Genomic DNA, 21,709 nt, shown 5'->3' with positions numbered 1-21,709 from the left:
ATACGGGCTTATTAGTTTCTATTGTTAAAGCTTCTCTCATTACCCTCAATTTAGAAAACATATGGAAACCATCCACTATCTTAATTTTTTTGATAGACTATTATTCATTTATTTTTCACTTTATACTTGTTACCATTTACATTGACCCCGATCTAACACAATTTTTATTGGGGCCTACCAGCAAAAATATCAATAATACCTTTACTTATTGTGGGTTTTCCATTCTTATCATACACGTATATAGTAGAGGCCTTGGACAGAGTAGAACCCTAGTCAGCTGCCTATTTAACCTTACACTCCCTACAGTCTTGTTTCTTGTTTTTTTTATTAATAACTCCAACATGCTTTATAATATTTATTTTCTCTCCAAATATTTAACTTCATGTCTAAAGGTCTCTTCAAATCTAAATATTAGCATGCTGATAATTGGTCACCTACAAGTTACTTAATTATATTCTTGAGTATGTTGTTATTATTATATGACACTTTCTCTTCTATGACATTGTTGGGGACCAGAGGCTTAATGATCAACATTTTTTGTCCTTGTTTATGGCATAGGTGATTGACAACTTAGAGATGTTAGTTCTAAACAATGAGGATGCTAGCATGATATTACGATCGGAAGTTCCAAGGGACCAATTCTGCAAACTCAAAGTTCTAGTGTTGTACAAATTAGAAGATGCTCAAGGTACTTCTCCGTATTGGTTTCTCCAAAATATATCCAGCCTTGAGTGGCTAGCCATTCAAGAGAATTCTTTCAAGGTGATATTCCCGAACGAAAAGCTTCAAGATGAGAGTGGAGACAGTGAGATCAAAACAAGGCTGAAGAAGTTGACATTATATAAATTGAATGAACTCCAGCATATTTGTAGAGAAGGATTCCAACTAGACCCGGTTCTTGATGTTCTAGAACGCCTATATGTGGATCTATGTTCTAATTTGAAGAGCTTGGTGCCTTCTTCAGTAACCTTTAATCAACTGTCAATTTTAGCTGTGCATAATTGTAATGGATTGATTTATTTGATTACCTCCTCGACAGCAAGAAGTCTGGTAAAGTTAACAGAACTGATAGTAAGAGAGTGTGATTCAATTGAGCAAATTGTGGTAGAAGAAGGAAGGGAAAGCACAAATGAAATTACATTCAACTGTCTAAAAGTTTTGAGACTTGAATCTTTGCCAAAACTCAAAATATTTTGCTCTAGTAGTAACTGTGGCTTGAAGCTTCCAGTACTGGAGAAACTTGTAATAAGGCAATGTGCAAGAATGGAGAGCTTCTCTGTGACGGACACAAGTGCACCATTGCTTCGAGAGATACTGACATACCAACAAGATGTAAAATGGTTTTGTGAAGGTGACATAAATAGTACATTGAACAAGATGTTCCATGACAAGGTATGATTTTATTTTAAGCAGTTATGGATCTCATCACATATGAAGGAAAGGAATACTATTTCTATATAATCTTAATTAATTGTCAGCTTCTATTGCTTAATGTGTTCTTGAATGTTTGGGTATGTGGTATGTTTTAATCTAACAAAAACAACCTTTATAAACATGGAGAAAAAGATAATCATTTTTTACATTCTATTAACCCTATGTACCATTGCAGGTAGCATTCCGTAGTTTCGAACATCTGGAGCTATCTCAATATCCTGAGTTAGCAGACGTCTGGTATAGCCATGTTAAGCATGAAATGTTTGGTAATTTGAAAATTTTAAAAGTACACAAATGTGACTTTCTATCGAAAGTCCTTTTGCCTTTAAATTTGTTGAAAGTATTGTCCAACTTGGATAAGCTTGAAGTAAGTGAGTGTGATTCACTGGAAGCTCTGATTGAATTACCCAATATGAATGAAGGAGAAATGGAAAACATGAGCATTCATTTGAAAGTAATAAATCTCTCTGGTCTACCTGAGCTCAAACATATTTGGAGTTTTGAAAAATTGGGGGAGATTTCTTCTGATAACAGTCAAGGCTTTAGGGGAACAACAAATGAGGGTGATATCCATCATCAACGACCAATGTATTCCGCTGGACAGGTATGAAACCTTGCTTTTTTGTTCATATTACCTAATAAATACATGAGAATAGTATTATCTGTACCAAGTAATTTGCACAAATAATGAAAAATATATATACATGCAAATTTTGGGAAATAAAAATAAGCTATCTATATTTATACTCAATCGTTAATAATGTGACTAGTGAAGATTTTTAATAAGTGATATAGATTTATAATTTATAACTAATAGTTTTATGTTGGTGTGCTGTCTTCATTTCATAGCCTTACTCTTCTTAATTAACCTCATTCCTTGTCCTTCACAACATGATTTATGAACTCTTTTCATAGCCTTATGTTTTTTTGTTTTATGTGCCATACGAAGTCCTTTATAATGCCATTTTTTTTCCGGCTAAATGAATTTGTGAGACTCTAACAAAACCACCTATAGGTGGCAATCCAAAACCCATACATCTTAACCTAGGTACTCACACATATCCACATACATTCCACTGATGTGGGTCCCTTATAATTCAACTCAAACTATTTGTTATAAGAATTTAACACGAGTTTGCAATGACTTAATTTTGATGCCAAATTAAAAAGAAATAAATTTATTTACAATTTAATAATTTAATCTTGCAAGCCAAAAAATTATGCACTTGATTTTCTTTCTTGTAATAATCTTAACCAAATTTGATGAAAAAATATTTTTATTCTTATATTACAAATGTAGCATTGGGTCTTGGAAAATAGTCGCATGTTGGAAAAGTATGCTCTATTTTGAAAAACCCATTGCTAATGAGATGTATCCTCTTTATTTGACTTGTCTTCATGACACAGTGTTCATATACGTGGGAGTACTTGTAAATATGTTATCTAATTTTTTCCTTTGGGCATACATGTATATGGCAGGTTCTTTTTTCCAATTTGGAAACAATAATAATAAAGGACATGCCGAAATTGAAGACAATTTGGCACCCCTTCTTTACTTCAAATTCCATTAGCAGCCTTAAGACCATGCATGTCTCAAAATGTGAGAAACTTGATAAGATATTTCCATCATATATGGAAAGAGCATTTAGAAGTCTAGAGACATTGATAGTTATTGACTGTAACTCAGTAGAAGTCTTATTCGAAATCAGCTGTGAGACCGGCAGTGCAGAAGATACAGCAGGACTACAGAAATTAACTCTACTTCGATTGTCAAAGTTGAAACAAATTTGGAGCACAGATCCTAAAGAAAACCTTCCTTTTCACAAATTGTTGCATGTGTGTGTTGAAAACTGCAATAACTTGGAATACCTTTTTCCATTATCCATTGCAATGCACGCGGTTCACATTGAAGATATTACCATAAAGAATGCAGGGAGGATGAAACAAATAGTTTCAGAGGAAGAAGGAATCTTGAGCAATCCAGTCAGGTTTAAGTTTGATCGCTTGACCTCATTGGTACTTTGGAACTTAAATGAAATGGAGGGATTTTTTGCTAGATATCATAGTTTACTTTGTCCATTATTGAGGGAATTAGATATTCGGAATTCTGGAAAAGTAAAGCTCTTCAAGACACAGCATTGGAGCAGCCAAGGAAGAGTCTCAATGCAGCAGTCGCTTTCCATATCTGAAGAGGTATGTATGCATGTATGTATATAATTATAGAAAGAATATCCTTGTTATGATAACTTGTACCATATATGGAAATGCATTCTTTTATAATAATTTTCCATGTGAATAAAGTTTTAATTAAGTTTGCTCATGCATGTTATCCATCACTTGCTTCTCACTTAACAATGCATATAGAATTGATCACCAATCATTCAATTCACTAATTTAACAATGTGTTGAGTGCTTTTGACTAAAGATATATGCTTTCATTGAAGGAATTTAGAGAGAGAGAGAGAGTGCTAAGCTGGATGATACGTGTATTGATATGATAAGAGGGTACAATATATAGAGCCATTAGAGAATGACAGCTGTATACAACTCACTGACTAAGCATAACTTAATTAGTTACATAATCTATTACTTAACTATCTCTAATATCCCCCCCCCAATTCAATTTACCCCTTGCAACAAGATTATACTTGAAATTATCAAACAATGAACTAGAAATAGGTTTACTAAAACCATCTGCAATCTAACTCGAGGAAGGTATTTGAAGAACTATAATTTCTTTGTTAATTGCTCTTTCATGCACATAGTGAAGATCCAACTCCATCTGGCATATAGCATAGGATTTGCAATTATAAGAATAGCTCCCTAATTTTCGCGAAGAACACATGGAGTATTAAAGAGTTTAACATAAAACTCACTAAGTAAGGACTAAATACACAAAAATTCAGCAACATTAGTAGCCATGCTCCTATATTCTGCCTCTGTAGTAGAATGAGCCTAATTCAATTGTTAATTAGAAGACCAAGAAACCAGATTTAGTCCAAAGTAGGCATAAAGCCCTGAATTACTTCTTCTATTATCACAATCGGATGCCCAACTTGTACCATAGTCGGCTATTAATGAATGACTTTTAGAGGCTTGAGACAGAGACCATGTAAGGAAGTTCCTCACAAGTACCTCAATATGCATTTATCAACCTTTCAATATTCCTGTAGTAAAGCTTTGTTTTTGCTAATTATATTGCATATGCGATTTGTAAATTGGAGGAGTTAGCCCTAAACAGTGAGCACGCAGATATAATATTGCAAAGATTCATTAAACTCAAATTTAATTGTTTGACAAGATTTAAAGATGACCATGCAATTTTCTCATATTGGTTTCTTACTTCACATAATAAAATTTATCTTCAATATTTGAGGAAAAAATTGTACATTTTATAATAAACACATTTGAATCTTTTTCTCACTTATAAAGAGCTAGAAAATTAAGCTAATTGTTTTGTGTTTAGTTTGCTTTAATGGCCTTTCTTTTTGAAGAACATGCTTCAATTGCCTTTATTCTTAACTAATCTAGCATGTCAATTTTTGCAGGTGGCATTCCATAGTTTGGAGCATTTGGAGCTACCTCAATATCTTGAGTCAGGAGATGTTTGGTACAGCAATGTTAAGCTTGAAATGTTTGGTAATTTGAAAATTTTAGTAGTTCACAAATGTGACTTTTTATCAAAAGTCCTTTTTCCTGTAAATTTGCTGCAAGTGTTGTCTAACTTGGAAAAGCTTGAAGTGAGTGAGTGTGGTTCATTGGAAGCAATATTCGATGTAAAAGCATTGGATAAGAAAGCAATGGAATCAAAGGAAGTTAGTCGATTGAAAAATTTAACACTCTTGGGGCTTCCAAGTTTAAAGCACATATGGAATAGAGAAGCAGGAGACATAATCAACTTTGAGAATTTACAGATTGTGAAAGTTGAAAAATGCCAACACCTAAAAAGCTTGTTTTCAGTCTCGCTATGCCAAGACTTGAGGCAGCTTGAAGTACTTCACATTGACTCCTGTGGTGTTGAGGAAATTGTTTCAACTGAAGAACAACTGGAGGAACCCAAGTTTGATTTTCCTCAGTTAAAAGTCTTGAAGCTATTTAATTTGACTCAGCTCACTAATTTCTATCCAAAAAAATATATTCTAGAATGTCCTTCATTGAAGAGCTTAAATGTTCGTGGATGCAAAGAAATGAGAATATTTGCATTTGATCATTTGAATTCCCAACCGCTTTGGAAGGATGACATCAATTTGCAAATTAAACAAGCTTTGTTTCATATTAGAAAGGTATGCATTCTTTATTTGTTCAATCTACTTGTCTTTAATTTCATTCTTTTAATGCATGGTCAAGGATATCCATAATCATATATATGCATTGTAAAAATGTAAAACAATGGCTTATGTTAACTAGTTATTATATAATGAAAGAAACAAATTATATTTTGTCTTTTCAGGTGTCCCAAAGTTTGCAAGAGTTGCCATTAAATGAAGAGGACACTATGAGGATATTGAAAGGAAACTATGAGAAAAATCTCTTTAAGAGCATAACAATGCTTCGGTTGCAATATTTTCGGGAAACTCCAATAAAGTTTCTAGATGATTTGATTCGAAAATTTCCAGCCACAACCACACTTCAAGCACGTTGTAGTTCTTTTGAAACACTCTTTCCTTCAAAAGAAATTGGTCATTGCAGTATTGATAGTCTCACACACATTAAAACATTGTGGCTATTTCAATTGGAGCAACTTGAGCGTATATGGAATGCTGACGACTCAGCATCTCATCCCCTAGTTCAAAACCTTGAACATCTATATATATGGGAATGTTCAGGGATAATAAGATTGGCACCGCCTTCTGCATCTTTCAAAAATTTAATTTCCTTGGAAGTGAAGGGTTGCAATGGACTAATGTATTTCATGACATCTTGCACTGCTAAAACTCTTGTCCACCTCACAAGCTTAAGTGTTATCAACTGTGGGATGCTAGAGGAAGTTGTGATAACAGATGAAGGAGAATTAGAAGAAGAGATCACATTTGAAAGCTTGAAGTGTTTGAAACTAACTTGTTTATCAAGCTTGAAAAGCTTTTGCTTTGGAGAACACACCTTGATATTCCCATCTCTAATGACATTAACAGTGATAGGATGCAACAAAATGCAGAATTTCTCATCTGGAGTCATCATTGCCCCATTTTTGAAATTAGTGGTAGCGGAAAATGGAGAGAAGCGTTGGAAAGAAGATCTTAACACCACCATAATGCAGTTGGTCGTAGATAAGGTATGAAAGTGAAAATTGTAAATCCCAAAAATTTTTATACCCTTCTTATCTTCTTCTTCATTTCTATCTTCCCTCATGAGTGATAAGCTTTGCTTGCGCGCTTTTGAACTCTATTTGAAGAAACTAAAGAGAAATATTCAAACAAAATATTTTAGTAACAAAAAAATGTTCATGATATATTTATTGATGCATCTGAAAATATTTCAATAAAAAATAAGTATTTCTTTCCAAGCTACTTGTTAGGATGCACATTAATTCTCATATCATTATATTAGTGTTAGCCAAAAGGAAAAAACACTCATATCATTATAAATCACTTTCAAAGGAGGTGTATTGAGCTCTAGTTAGATACCTATTGATTCTGGAAATTTATACTAAATGTAAAACGTGTATTTAGCGTCATAATATGATGTTTGCTTCCTTTTTCCTCAATTAGGCAACTAACGAAGGAGTTGAAGGTGACTGCAATGAATCTTCAAGTATAAATATACAAAGTAGTCAAACATATCAAAAGAGCGAGAGTACAAGTAGAGCATTGACTTCTAAGGTGCATGGGGTAAAATCAAAGGCTAATGAGATTGTTGATTCAGGGAAGCAAGAAATCCACAAACTTCCTACTCCACATACAGGTAATAATCAATATTGTTTTGTATTTTTCGTTCATTCATAAATGATTGTTATATTGCTCAAATATTGGCCTTAATTTTCTTCTTTTTTCACAGATTCTATAGTGGCTTTCCATATTACTGTTCTAAAGTTATAACCTTATTTTATTATTGCTGCAACCTCATGTCATATTCTATATTTGTTTAGATATTAACACGCAAAAGATATCTGAAATCACTGAGACGCCCCTGGATCAAGCTAGTCAAAACAAATCAAGTCCTACAAAAGTTGATGCAGGTGCTGATCTTATTATGCAATACTATTTTTTATTTATTTGGAAGGAAGTAATTTATTAGCATTTTGGGGAAAAAATTGTCTTATTTCATTTTTGCAAAACAAATTGTTTGTTGAGTTATTGAGATTCGAGAGATATGCATTATATTTAAACTTTCCTTAGCTTCTCTACTGGGAACCCGATATTACGTACACTCATCAAGACACGGGGCTTTGGGTTCAAAAACAATCCCACTTATTTCATTCTAGTCTGTTCCTCTAAAAGAAGTAAGGAGTGTGTGTCCGTGTGGCTGACAACTTTAATCTTAGCTTATTAAATCAAATATCCACACAATCCTGAAACTCATCTTCATGCTTATGTGGGGCACATTTTAAGCTTCATACGTTCGGCTTAATCTTAACCCAAAATCATTTTTGGGCTTGGGATAATAAATTTATTATTTTACCCCTTCTTTATTAGGACTTAATTATCAAATAAAACCCAAAAAATAATCCTTGATAGTTTATAAGGATTTTATTTCTTAATTAGCTTCTTTAGACTATAAAATAATTTCTCTAAAATTTCCAAGCCAAAAATAAAAATATAACTATTTTTAATTAAATATTTGGTAAATTAGGGCCTTATCTGCCATAAATTAGGTTTAAAATTAGTTAAGAAATTTTGGGGGAATTAAACCTCTTCATAATTTTTATAAAGCCTCAAAATAATGTTTCATAAAGTTATGATTTTTTTTTGTTTCATTTTGTGTGCTATATTCTAATGTTATAGGCTCATTAATTGTCATGGTGCTCTATTTTTTATCAATTAATATTTCGACCTCTAAACCACGTAAATCAAAATATATTAAAGAAATCGCTTGCTCGATACAAAAATACTTCTCAATAGGAATTTAACTAGTCAAAATATTAAACTTTGTAGTAGCTAAAAGAAGAACAGGTAACTTTTTTTAGAGTTTTTAGAATGAATTTTTCCATTAAAATATGAATCATCCTGGTTTCTGAATTCCATTTTACTTGTTTATATAGTTACTGATCCATCACCATCACAAGGTGAAGAAGCCGTGACCTCATCAAACCAAGATGAAGGTACTGATCTTGTTTTTTGGTTTCTAGTTTCTATAATTAATTCAATTTCTTTGTCTACATTTCATGACATTAGGGTTCAATAATCTCGAGCTAAATTTATTGACTGTAAGTTTTTCGAGCACAAGTGAGACAAAATCTAATAGAAAAAGGAGACAGAAACATCCAAGTGGTAATATATTTAATCAAGCCATAACTTTTAAAATTATTGACAATAAAAAAAGTAAGGCATTTTCCTTTTTTTTGGTTAGATAAAGCTAATTTACTTTTATTTTTGCAAATTAGTTTCATTTGTTTACTGAGTTTTTTTTTAAAATTAATTGTTTAGCTCTTCAAAATCAAGAGATGCATGAGATCAGCGTTGTGATGTCACTAGCTCAAACAACTAAAATTGCTCTAAGCACGACCAAATTTTATGATGCAGGTACTTGTATTGTTTAGCAGACTATAAAATATGCACCAAATGATCTAAAATTGCTCTGGGACGTTTAATGACTCCATCATAGTACTTTCTGATTTATTAATTTTTTTATATCTTTTTTGCTGAATTGGAATGCACTAGATAAATCACAGGATATACAACTTCATTCAAGTGAAAATTTGCTGGTCCAGACCACAACGTCCATTATGAATGATTACGAAGAAAGTAATATTACTTTTTGAAGAAATTAATTTTATTTATCTTTTTTGCAAAATACGTGTTATTCTTTTTTTTTTCCTTTGCTTTTTTCTTCTAAAAAATAAACATGATTGTTTAGATACTGGGACTAAAGAGATGCATGAAACCATTCAAAAACCGTTGGTTCAAAATGCTGAAGACGTGTTGATTCCTGCCTCAGTTCAAGACATTGGTATTGGTCACTGCAATTTATACATAGGAAGGAAAAAATTATGTTTATTTTGCCAAAATCTTCTCATTCTAATTTTTTTTTTTACCCCTTTTGGTTTGTTTTACTTGTGTAGCTACAGGGACTCAAGTGACGCATGGGAGCTTTCATAAACCCTTCGATCAAGCTACACAAAACGCATGGGACATTACCATATTACAGAATAAAGGTTTAATTTAATAAACCTGGTTTTGTTGTCTCCAAATTTGCAATATCTATTCTCTAACTTCTTTGTTATATTAGAAGAGTTATAGAAGTCTTTGGATTAATTAATGATTCTAATTAACCTTTTATTGTATTAATTGAAATCAAGTAGAAGAATCACATGACTCAGATATTCACCTCAGTAAGAATTTGTTCGATCATACCACAAATTCAATGGCTACAGGCTACAAAGAAAGTAATGCATTTTTTTAACTTGTTGAAGAGGAAATTTGTTTTAATTTTGCCAAAATCTTGTGTCACTCTATTTTAATTTCAATTTTTTTAACAAATTATTTGTCCAGCTACTGGGATTCAAGAGATACATGAATCCAAGAGGCGATTCTCAGTTCACGATGTACAAAATGTATGGAGTCCTACCATGGTTTACGATACAGGTATATTGATATCATATTATTTTATATTCTCATTCCGTTAATTTTTTTTTGTAGTGTCTAATATACTTCAGGCATTATTGATCTAATAATAATGTTTAATAACTCATTAATTTGTATGGGAAACTCCATTTTATTAATTAATTCATTTTCCTAACATTTTGTTGTGTGAATTTGAAATATATTAGGAAGATCAGATGACACAGACATAATTCTTGGAAATAACTTGTCCTATAAAACTACAAATTCTGTAATGGCTGAAAACCCAGCAGGTAATGCATTTTAGTCTTCTATAAGAAAGAAAATAAATTTTCTTTTGTTTTTGTTACAAACCTCGAGTCATCCTATTTCCTGTCTTTTCCTTTTACTTATTTAATCATCAATTATAGATCTAGCTCTTTCACAAGCTTCAAAAGCTGCGTCTTCGTCAACAACACTCGTAGCAGATATTTGCACCAGCTTTAAGGAGGTGGACGGGTTGTTGCCATATTTGGAGGCTGGGGTGATGCGACATCCCCAAGTGCTTAATTGGTTCAATACAAAGCCACGAAGAGCATTCACTGCCTTGTTCACCGAAGTCACTAGTATTTTGAGAACCACTCGAAGACGTGACTTGAAAAAAGATCATCAAAACTACATCGAAGAATGTTGTGCTGCCTTAGAAGCAGTTGGTTTTGATGCTTCTTGGCTCAACTATGTGTATGGCTGTATTGAGAGTTGTGGTGATGGAGATGAACTCAGGAGAAAGCTTGAGGAGATTGAAGCAAAAGTTTCCACTCTTAGAAACGAGTTAGCTTCTGCAGAGGCATCCTTAGTCTCATTACGGGACGAGGCAAGCAGGCTCGATAATTTTATTGAGTCATAAAATTCACTCATAAAACTCATTTCTTGACTGGCTCAATACAAGACATTGCTTCCTCCCCCTTAGTGTTGTTGCTTGGCATTTTCATTTTCAGCACTATAGATTTACTTTTGAATGCTGTTTTGTGATTTGTCTAAGGCACATTAATAGTAATCTGTCAATTGAATCTGATGCACTTGTTCTGTAAGGATATTGAAGGAAATGGCATTTTCATATCTTTTTCTGGACGCTATTTTAATTATTTGGTTTTAGATTGCGATGTTCGAGATTAGTTTTTAGTCTAAAAATAAGATAACATGTTTAGTATTTCTTACTTTTACTGTCCATTAGCTGAAAATATCAAGCACTCTATTCCAATTGAGCAAGATAGAATATGCTTCATTGAATGAGTTTGGATTTTGTATACTGAATATATATATCGTTGCAAAGCAATAGCATGGCATAAGGATCAACCATTGATTTTGAATTTGATTATCTTTTTAGAAGAAGTATAATGATTAGTTTATTTCTAATTTTGCTTCGCCACCACTAAAATATGCTCTTTCTAGTCTAGAAACACAAATAGGAAGGCTCTAATGAAATCAGTTGTTTCTTCACACAAAAATCAGCGAAAAGCTTGTGAAAATACTCTGAAGCACTAAATTACGTGCTTAGTGGCTCTTGTATATTTATGCAATAATACAATACAACATTCTAGAATATGTACAGCTGTAAGGAATCATAACAGAACCTATAGCTATAAGCCATGTATACAAATGTTGTTACTATGGATTAACATTAATCAATAATATAATCTAAGACTAAACTCTAACATCCCTCTCAAACGACAAGGGGCTACTGCCATCCTGAGTGTGAGGGGGAATGCTAGAAATTAGTCTTGTTAACATTAATCAATAACATAATCTAAGAATTGAAACTGTGACTCTGACACAAGCTTCATTAAGTAATTTGCAATCTATACTACTAGAAAAAAACCATTTAACGACGGTTAAAATGAGCTTTCCATGACGGTTAAAATGAGTCGCAATGAATTTCGCTGACGTTGTAATGAGAAAACAGACTTTCCATGGTGGTTTTATGAAACAAACCACCCTGGAAAGTATGTTTTTAATGGCGGTTATTGTATTTAACTGTTGTTAAAAAAATTTTCATAGTGGTTATCCAAATAACCATCGTAAAATGTTTGTGAATTTTTTTTACATACTGTGATAAATTTTCTATACAGCCTCCTTGCAATTTACAGACCATTTCCAACCAGTGTAGCAGGAAAATGCAAAACCATATCAAGACATAAACTCAATCCTAACACTAACATCCAATTCTTATTCAATCAACTACACCTAATAATTAACAACTTAACTAGTTAATAATCAAACAATGAACTTAAATGTTAAGGATTTAACTATTTCACATTTTCAAAACTCTCAAGCAATGCTGTTGACAAAGTATCCCTCATTATGTTGATTTCCTAGGCATCATAGGGCACATTATCTTGGAATGCCTATAAATTAAAAATAATATAGTCATTAGTCAACTTGGTCAAAAATGTGAAAAGAATTGAAGAATTACAATGTAACTTATATTTACCTCGTCTAACTTCTCAGTAACCTCTGTCTTAATGATGTCATTCATATAGTGGATGACATAATATCTATATTCAACACTCTTGGGTTGACAACGATACTAACAATATGAAATATAAAATTGAATATCTAAGTTTGATCGGCTAAAAAATTTATAAACATATACTTAGCTTAGAACAACATACTTGTGGGAGAATCCATATTTGCTGTTGCTTATTTTTCTGCTTGGCCACAATATTAAAATTACGAAAAGCCTTATTAGCAACCAGGAAAAAAATGATATTAGAGCATGTTTTTTAAACTTTACACATAATGAATATATAAACATAAACTCACGTATCAATGACATCTCTAGTTTCGTCTTCTGGACCTCCACAGAGGGAATTGAACTAGTAGCCATTGTTATCAAGGGGACAAAAACAACGAGGGCCCAATGATAACTACACAATATGAACCATGTTAATTATAATTCTATATATATAATTTTTGTGTCCAAATACAATAATATACTTACCTTTCCACGTAAGGTGCAAAATATAATTTTTTTTTTGTTTGAGTCATTATAGTCACCATGTAAATCGACCTCGCTTTCACAGTATTTATTAGTTTCTGCATCTTTTGAGAACCCATATGTGCCCTCAAGTCCTCCATCCCAGTAGACAGGGGTGAAGTGCCTGTTGTTCAAATAAGAAACATTACGACGTGCATAAGTATAACATGAAATAAGAAAATGATTTTGTAACTTACAAAATAACTAGCTGCATGAAGACTATATGTAACTCCCCAAAATTAGCAACTGAACGACGTCCTTCTCGTCAATGGTGAAGTCATATGATTAAATCTGAGATCACATAACTATTAAACTGAGTCCCTTTAGGACCTATTCCCTTCAAATCATCATCAAACTATATTGTTATCCTCGTGGACTGTGTGGTATCATCATGTAAAGTTAACTTCTTCATACGAGTAGGCCCTCTGCCCCTTTTCTTACTAGTAATGGAGTTGTCATTACTAGAATCCAATTGGTCATAACCTTGTTGACCAGATCCTTCCATTTCCTATTCAAAAAACAACAACAAATGTAATAATGAGAAACATCAAATAAATTTAATAAGAAACATCACATTATGAATAAATAATGGAAAGATAATAAATGATAAATATCAAATAAATTTAATAAGAAATATCAAATAATTTATTTAGGCCTTACAATGATTATTCTTCTAAAATTCTTCACAATGATCATCCCTAATAGCATAGTCATCATCTACCAAATCTAATTCAGTTGTTTTAGGTCAAGTAGTTGTGAAAGGCGAGGTTTTGTCGAGATTGAACTCTAAGTCACTATCATCTCTACCAATTGCTTGCCTCTTACCTTAGAGCATGATAAACAATTTTTTCTTTGCTAAATCAATGACATAATACACTTATTTCGCTTGACTTGCTACAATAAATAGCTCATCTCTATATCCAATCCTCTCAAGATCAACTGAAACAAATCCAAATTCTTCATTTACTTACACAGTATTACTATCAACCCACTTACATTTGAAGACGAGAACTTTAAACATGGTATAATTAACCTCCCATATCTCTTCTATTACTCCATAATAGGACATAGATGCCAACGTTGAGTTTGTATCCTTTGAATTAGCAAAATGCATAGGTTTGACTACTACCATCACTATTCTGGATAGTACTCTTATCATTTTGGGCTTTTATGTAAAATGAATAGCCATTTATGTCTTATCCACCCCCACACACAATCTCAAAATGAGGCCCTGCAGCTAGCCTTTGTATTGTCTCAAAAAGATTGCCATACTTCAACACTTCTTGCTTGAACTGCTCTGCAATTGACTTGTTATACTCATTAGCTAGTTGCATATCATTCTTTCTTGGATTCATGTTCTTCAGCATATTCTTGTGAGCATCCAAGTAAGGTAAGACTTCATCCATGTTGTTTAAAATATATGAATGTGCTTGCATTACAACTTCATGAGACATGGACCTCACTATGACACCCCATGTTCCCTTGCTTCTCTCATGATTATATCAAGATTAAGGAAGTCCAACACGCCTTTATCCTATGAAGATATGCATTAGAAAACTCAAATGCTTCCTCAGCTACATATCTCTCAAATGGGTACATCTACCTTAAACACATAAGGCCACAAAGTCTTATCTCTTGCATAAGGTGAGCTATCAACTGGACCATAATGTTAAACAATGATGGAGGAAAGTGCATTTCTAATTAAGAGAGGATCATATAACCTTTATTTTCTAATTCATCTAACTCAGCAGGATCAATAACTTTGCTATAAATAACATTGAAAAACATACAAAGTTTCGTAATAGTGCTTCTCGCATCATGTTTCATAATACCTTAGATAGCAACTGAAAGTAATTGTTGCATCAACATGTGACAATTGTGCAACTTCATCCCTGTTATCTTCAAATCTTGCATTGAAACCAGCTTCCTCAAATTAGAAAAATAACCTTGTGCCACCTTAACACCATTCAAAAAATCACAAAAACTTATTTTCTCTTCTTTTAATAATATGTGCAAATAAACCCTCTTATCCTCTCTTTCTTGTGGGTAGAGTAGTTTTCCTATTCCAATTTTGACTAAGTCCCGTCTTGCATTGATTCCATCCTTAGTCTTTCCACTTATATGTAAAAGTGTACCAACAAGGCTCTCACACATGTTTTTCTCCACATGCATCACATCTAGATTATGCCTCATATCAAGACTCCACTAAGATGGAAGGAAAATAAATAGGGGGAATTACAATCAAGTCCCACGGAAGAGAAATAATTACTAAAAGGTCCAAATAACAACCTTAGCAGCTTATAATGACAAGTCCTATAGTGAGAATGACAGCTTCTGAGACTTGTTTTTCAATTGTTTTCCTTGCTTGGGACCTCATTGTAATTCTCCCAAAAAAACATATCTTTTCTTCCATGTATTCCTCTCACCTGTAATCTTCTTCTTTTTATAGAAGATCACATTAACTCCCTCTACTTGTTGATAACCTTCTTCTCTAATTAATAGTATTGGAGCTGTTTGATATTATTATGAGCCGTTAAATGCCTTCTTCAATCTTCAGTAAGGGTGGTGCTAACTGGGAAACCTTCTGTGATCAAGGTAGACTATTTTCCTTCCATGTTTGACTTGTATGTAGTGAGTGCTTTTTTACATATCTGACATCTTTTATACCCCTTTAACACTGTACCCTGACAAATTTTCATATGCCAAAAAGTCATTTATCATGACGAAGATCATGACATATAAATTGAAGGTCTCTTGTTTATATGCATTAAACATGTCAACACCTTTCTTCCATAATTTCTTCAAGTCCTCAATCAAAGATGCTAAGTATACTTTGATATCGTTTCCTGGCTGTTTTGCCCCCAAGATCATCAAAGATAACATGATATACTTTCTTTTCATACATAACCAAGGAGGCAGGTTGTAAATTACTAGGAAAATGGCCAAGCACTATGTATGCTACTAAGATTACCACATGGATTAATTCCATCCATACAGAGCCCTAGTTAAAGGTTTCTTGGCTCACTATCTGATTGAGAAATTTTCTGATCTATTGCTTTCCATTGAGGAGAATCTGTGGGGTGATGAAGATGAAGTTTTTCATCATATATTTTCTCATCAGAATGCCATCTCAAGTTCTTTGCTTCTGTGACATTAGCAAATAAATGCTTAAATTGTGGTATTATTGAAAGATATCACAATACCTTCAAAGGTTGACTTTTGGTCATCTCATCATAATCACTACCATCTTTCTTCACTTTGTATCTTGAAGTGTCACATTTAGGGCATTTATTCAACCCTTCATACTCATTTATGAACAATATGTAGTCATTAGGACACTATCTTCTCATATTCCAAACCCATCAGACACAAAATTTTCATTGCCTCATACATTGCTTTTAGAAGTGAATTCTCTTTTGAGAGAATATCACTTAACAGTTCAAGTAATTCTGTGAAACTAGCATCAGTCTAACAATTTATTGCCTTTAAATTCATCAACCTTAACACAGTTGTCAACCTTTTGTAATCATCTTTACACATTAGGTACAAAGGCATCTCTAATCACTACACAAGATTCTATATGTGGGAGAGAACTATGCAAAGGACTTGAACCTTATGTCACGAAACATATCCGAAATTCTATCATTAAAGTCATCATTCATAACCTTCTCCTTTCCAAACAGTGTAATCTTTCTAATTTCGCCATACCACATCCAATTTATATATCTCAAATTTATCCCATCACAGATAAGATGCTCTCTTATCTCAGGAATACTCCACTAACTACTGTTTAAGCATTTGACACAAGGACAACAATACATGCCATCTCTTTTACTTGGGGCATTTTTCTGAGCAAACTCAAGAAACCTTTCAATCCTATCCACATATTCTTTGCTAGTTCTCTTAGCTTTCATCCAACTACGATCCATTATTTTGTAGAGTCAAACTCAATTCTAACTGCTTAATTCAAATGTTTAGATAAATAAAATAATTAAGTGTTAGTCAATAAATTAAAATTGACCAATACTTAATTGTAAATTAAAGGGGATGTCTTTTTTATTTTATAAAAATTTTGACAAAATTTTTCTTTAAATATAATAAATCCCAAATTATTTAAACAATAGACAAATCAATCAATCAACTAACCAATAATATGAGAAACAAATACAAGATGAATTTTAAGGACTATAACTAACAAAACAAAAGCAACAATCTCAAACTAATTCAATCAATAAAGATTTTTAAAGCTAAAACTTCTGAATCCAAAACGGAAATATAAATGATATCCATTTGCCATAAAATTTTAAATAACACTTTATCATCAATCAAAGTTCATAATAGAAAAAAAATTGGCCAAAACACTTAACAGACTATTTATTAGTAAATACTCAAAGTTAATTACAAAAATTTGACAAAAATTCAAAATGAAATATCAAAAAATTATAAAAAATTACAAACTTAAGAACTAATCAACTTTAAAGATTTAAACATGTCTCTAATGTTGTGTATAGGAAGTAATTGTGGTTTTCTAATTCCAGATATCACCAACCAACTCTCTCAACATAAAAGATACACTCTTAAAGTTAAAACCTCCGAATCCAAAACGGGAACACAAATGATATCTATTTATCATGAAATTTTAAACAACATTTTATCATCAATCAAAGTTCATAACTGAAAAAAAATTTGGCTAAAACACTTAATTCTCAAAGTTTTTTATAAAAATTTGACAAAAATTTGAAACAAAATATCAAAAAATTATAAAACAATCACAAACTTTAGAACTAATCAACTTTGAATATTTAAACATGTTTCTAATGCCATATATAGGAAGTAATTGCAGTTTTCCAACTCTAAATGCCAGCAACAAACCCCTCAAGACATAAGATACTTAAAATAAATAATGCAAAACATTCAAAATGTCAAACCAATAAACCCATTTGATATATAACAGATTTCTATCATAAAACATCCAAGATGAGTAGAACGTGAGAAGAAGCAAGTACGAACGGCGGAAGATGGTGGAAAGCAACGATAAGGTGAATGGAGGACCAAAGACGGTAGAAAATGGTAAGGATTTGCTGGAAATGTAATTTAGGTGGTGGGAAAGAAGGGGACCACAGTGCTCTGTAGTTGTGAAACTATGAAAATGAAAATGGTTGATAGGATTAATTTTAAAATTTTCCATAGCGATTATTAAGATAACCACTTATCGGATCGGGATGTCACCTCCCAGGTCATCAAAAATTGTGATTGCACCAAATAATATAGTATAGGGTGTAACCAATCGTTCTTCTCGAGGAGCCCTTTATTGGAAAGCAACCTAGCCTAAATTGGCAATAAAAAACATGATGATTTGGGTAAAGAAAAGGGGGGTTTTCAATTGTTAAGTGTGGTGCAATAAATGTAAAATACAGAGACTTGAATGTTTTTGGTGTTTTAATTGAATGAAGAAATGTTTTGGATTAAAAGAGAATTATGGTGAAACAGTCTCTTGATAATAAAAACTCAGCTATTACTGCTTGTTAAAATGATTGGGAGTTTTAGAAAGTCTCTAAGTCTATAAAAAAAAAACCCCAAGTAATCACTTGGGTCCAATGTCTTAATTAATGAAAACTCACTTTCATCAAAGTTAATCAACATCTCTTAAAACATTGTTGGAAACCACTTAGAGTGTAGATGAACAGATGATGCAAGCGCCATCAGAAAGTCAATCAACAACCACATAATACCAAGCATACAAATTAATCACCAATTATCACTGATAATTAATTGAACACAAGGATTAGAAATTGATATATTAATATAAATAATTCAACATTAACAGCATCCAATCCAAATACATTCAATAGTCTAAACACAAGATTTACAATCACAAATCAAGTCTGAAATAGATATAAAAATCCCTGTATCTAGAAATCTCTAACATAGAATCAAAGACAGATTTAGACTGACAACTCCCTTATTAAGTCTTTGAGCTCAAGCTTTGTCTTCCATCACCAAGAGGCTAAGGGTTTAGACTCTCATGTCTTCAAACCGATTGTAATCTCTCTAGGTATGAACAACCATAGGTGATGCTAAAAATGGGGTCGAAAAATGGAGAAGAAGGTGGTTAGAGTGGTTTAATCGGTTCAGAAATACAGAGAATGGTGAAAAGATGAAGAAAAATGAAGGTTTTAGATGTGAAATCAATGGAGACTTAAGAGGAATTGATGGTGGCTCAACCCTGTGCAAATATGCAGAATGGGAGAGTGTCCTTTCGTTGTGGCTGCCCTCCTTAGGTGTAGAAGCTCAGAAACCTATTCCAAAACGCACAGCTTTACTTAATAAACTTAGGTCGCAACCTGGGGGCCGAGGTCACAACCTCAGAAGTTTCATGTCACGACCTAGGAAGACAAAGAGCATTCAGTCTTGACTTAGCTCCAAAACGTATAGTTTCATTAAAAAGGCATCCAAGTCACGACCTCAGCAATCCATGTCGTGAACCTGGGGAGGCAGAACACTCCAAACTCTTGTATTTTGGTCCTTGTAACATTATGGCTCCATCAATGCTTTATCTTGGGCCTTAGGTCCTTTTCCAATTGCCTAAAAATCATACCAAGGGACCTTTGTAAAGACTAACAAATTTTAGATCAGGGCAATTACAATTAAGGAAGAAGAATTGACCCTTTTTACCCCTTAAACAGCAAAATGCAATACATGAACCAATGTAATCATAAAGCTATAAATGCATGCATAATAAGGGTAAAAGTGTTGTAAAACATTAGAAAATACTTGAGAAAACCATATAAAGATAGGCTTCTATCACTCTCCCATACTTGAACCTTTGTACTCCTGGACAAAGACTTGAATCATTCCAAAGAAAGTACAGCTACAATTGAGGAAACTAGCATGTTTAAAAGTTATCTCAAGAGCTAATCAATCAACATCTTTCAGGGAGGAAAGAATGATAACATGAATAATGCCAAGTAATTAGATACAAAGTGCAATTGACTCTTAATGGATGAACAATAAAGAATCGCTCAAAGGGTAGAAGTGTTTGATTCTCTCACTCTCCTCATTGGGGTTCTTTTCTCTCACAAATTCAAGCAGCAAACATCCTATCATGTAATGAACTAGCAAGATATCTTAAAATTCTCTTAACAACCATCCAGTGAACATCAAGGGGCATTTGCATAAATTGACAAACTTAATTGATGGCAAAACTAATCTTTGGCCTTGTTATAGTAGCATATTGTAAGGCTCCAACAATAGACTGATAAAGTTGAGGATTAGTCATTGGAACATATCCAGTCTTAAGAAGTTTAAGTCCCACTGTCATTGGTGTAACTACACCTTTAGCATTGCTCATATTTGCATGAGACAAAATATCTTTGAGATACTTGGTTTGCACCAGTTGTAAAGAACCATCAGTCAAATGTTTAATCTCAATTCCTAAGAAATAATTCAAGGAACCAAGATCTTTAAGGAAAAATTCATGATCAAGATTAAGAAATGCTAGTATGAGATGAACATGTGGGGATTATATCATCAACATAAACTACGACAAACAAAAGTTCATTGGAAGACCTTTTAATGCACAGAGAAGGGTCACATTTGCTAGTAGAAAATCCATGTTTGAACAAAGCACCACCCAAACGTTCAAACCAAGCTCGAGGGGCTTGTTTGAGCCCATAAAGAGCTTTGTGTAGCTTACACACCAAAGATTTATCTCTACTTTCAAAACAAAGAGGCTGAACCATATAAACTTCCTCTTTTAAAAATCCATTGAGGAAGGCATTATTGACATCAATTTGATGAATATGCCATTTCTGAGAGAGAACAATGCTAAGCACAATTCTGATGGTAACTGGTAGAATAAAAGGACTAAAGGTCTCATGAAAATCATAAGCTTCTTTGTGATGAAACCCTTTTGCAACCAACCGGGCTTTATACTTGTGAGTGGAAGAAATGGGATTGGTCTTCTCTCTAAAGACTCACTTGCGGCCAATAGCTTGTCTTCCAGGAGGCAACTGAACAAAGGACCATGTACTATTCCACTGTAGAGTACCAAGTTCTTCTTCTATAACATCTCGCTAAGATGGAGACTGAAAAGCTTTATGATGTGAGCTAGGTTCAACATCAATAGAAGCAACAAAGGCCTTTGGTTTGAGACTTCTAGTTTTGGATCTAGTTATGATGGGATGAGAAGGTGATGGTAGAGAGGGTTGGGTAACAACAAGAGAAGGTGAAACAGAGGGAGTAGGAGAAGAAGGGGAAGTAGCAATAGGTGAATGAGAGGTTGGTGATTGATCAATAGTGAAAGAAGGGGAAACATCAACAGGAGAATGAGAAGTTGGTGATTGATCAACGGGTTGAGAAGGAGAAGTGGGTAGAGGTATGTTAGAGGGCATAGTTGGTGAAGAAAAAGGTAGGTGATCTGAAGATGCAGGTAAAATAGAAGGGGTGGCAGAAACAAATAAAGGAGAAGTAGGAAAAGATTTAGAGGGGAAGGACATAAGGAGGGATAAGGAAAGGAAGACTCATTAAATATAAGATATCT

General features: G+C 33.1%; 1 protein-coding gene across 1 annotated transcript in view; it reads left to right on the top strand.

The window, feature by feature from the left end:
- The window catches only part of LOC114732734 (uncharacterized), a 44,163-nt gene extending 33,126 nt beyond the window's left edge, over positions 1–11,037 (top strand). Inside the window, exons 9-21 of the mRNA XM_028920069.1 lie at positions 559–1,392; positions 1,479–1,511; positions 1,610–1,700; positions 1,776–2,038; positions 2,914–3,627; positions 4,983–5,717; positions 5,885–6,706; positions 7,143–7,335; positions 7,520–7,609; positions 8,633–8,692; positions 10,083–10,175; positions 10,361–10,444; positions 10,562–11,037. Of these exons, the coding sequence (XP_028775902.1) occupies positions 559–1,392; positions 1,479–1,511; positions 1,610–1,700; positions 1,776–2,038; positions 2,914–3,627; positions 4,983–5,717; positions 5,885–6,706; positions 7,143–7,335; positions 7,520–7,609; positions 8,633–8,692; positions 10,083–10,175; positions 10,361–10,444; positions 10,562–11,037 (4,488 nt within the window). The remainder of the gene's footprint in view (positions 1–558; positions 1,393–1,478; positions 1,512–1,609; positions 1,701–1,775; positions 2,039–2,913; positions 3,628–4,982; positions 5,718–5,884; positions 6,707–7,142; positions 7,336–7,519; positions 7,610–8,632; positions 8,693–10,082; positions 10,176–10,360; positions 10,445–10,561) is intronic.
- The last annotated feature ends 10,672 nt before the right edge of the window (positions 11,038–21,709 follow it).

Source organism: Neltuma alba, unplaced genomic scaffold (genome assembly GCF_004799145.2).
Source record: "Neltuma alba isolate B1F8T4 unplaced genomic scaffold, ASM479914v2 tig00012932_pilon, whole genome shotgun sequence".
NCBI lineage: Eukaryota > Viridiplantae > Streptophyta > Magnoliopsida > Fabales > Fabaceae > Neltuma > Neltuma alba.
Note: the sequence above shows the minus strand (reverse complement) of the source record. Positions and strands in the feature narration are given on the sequence as shown.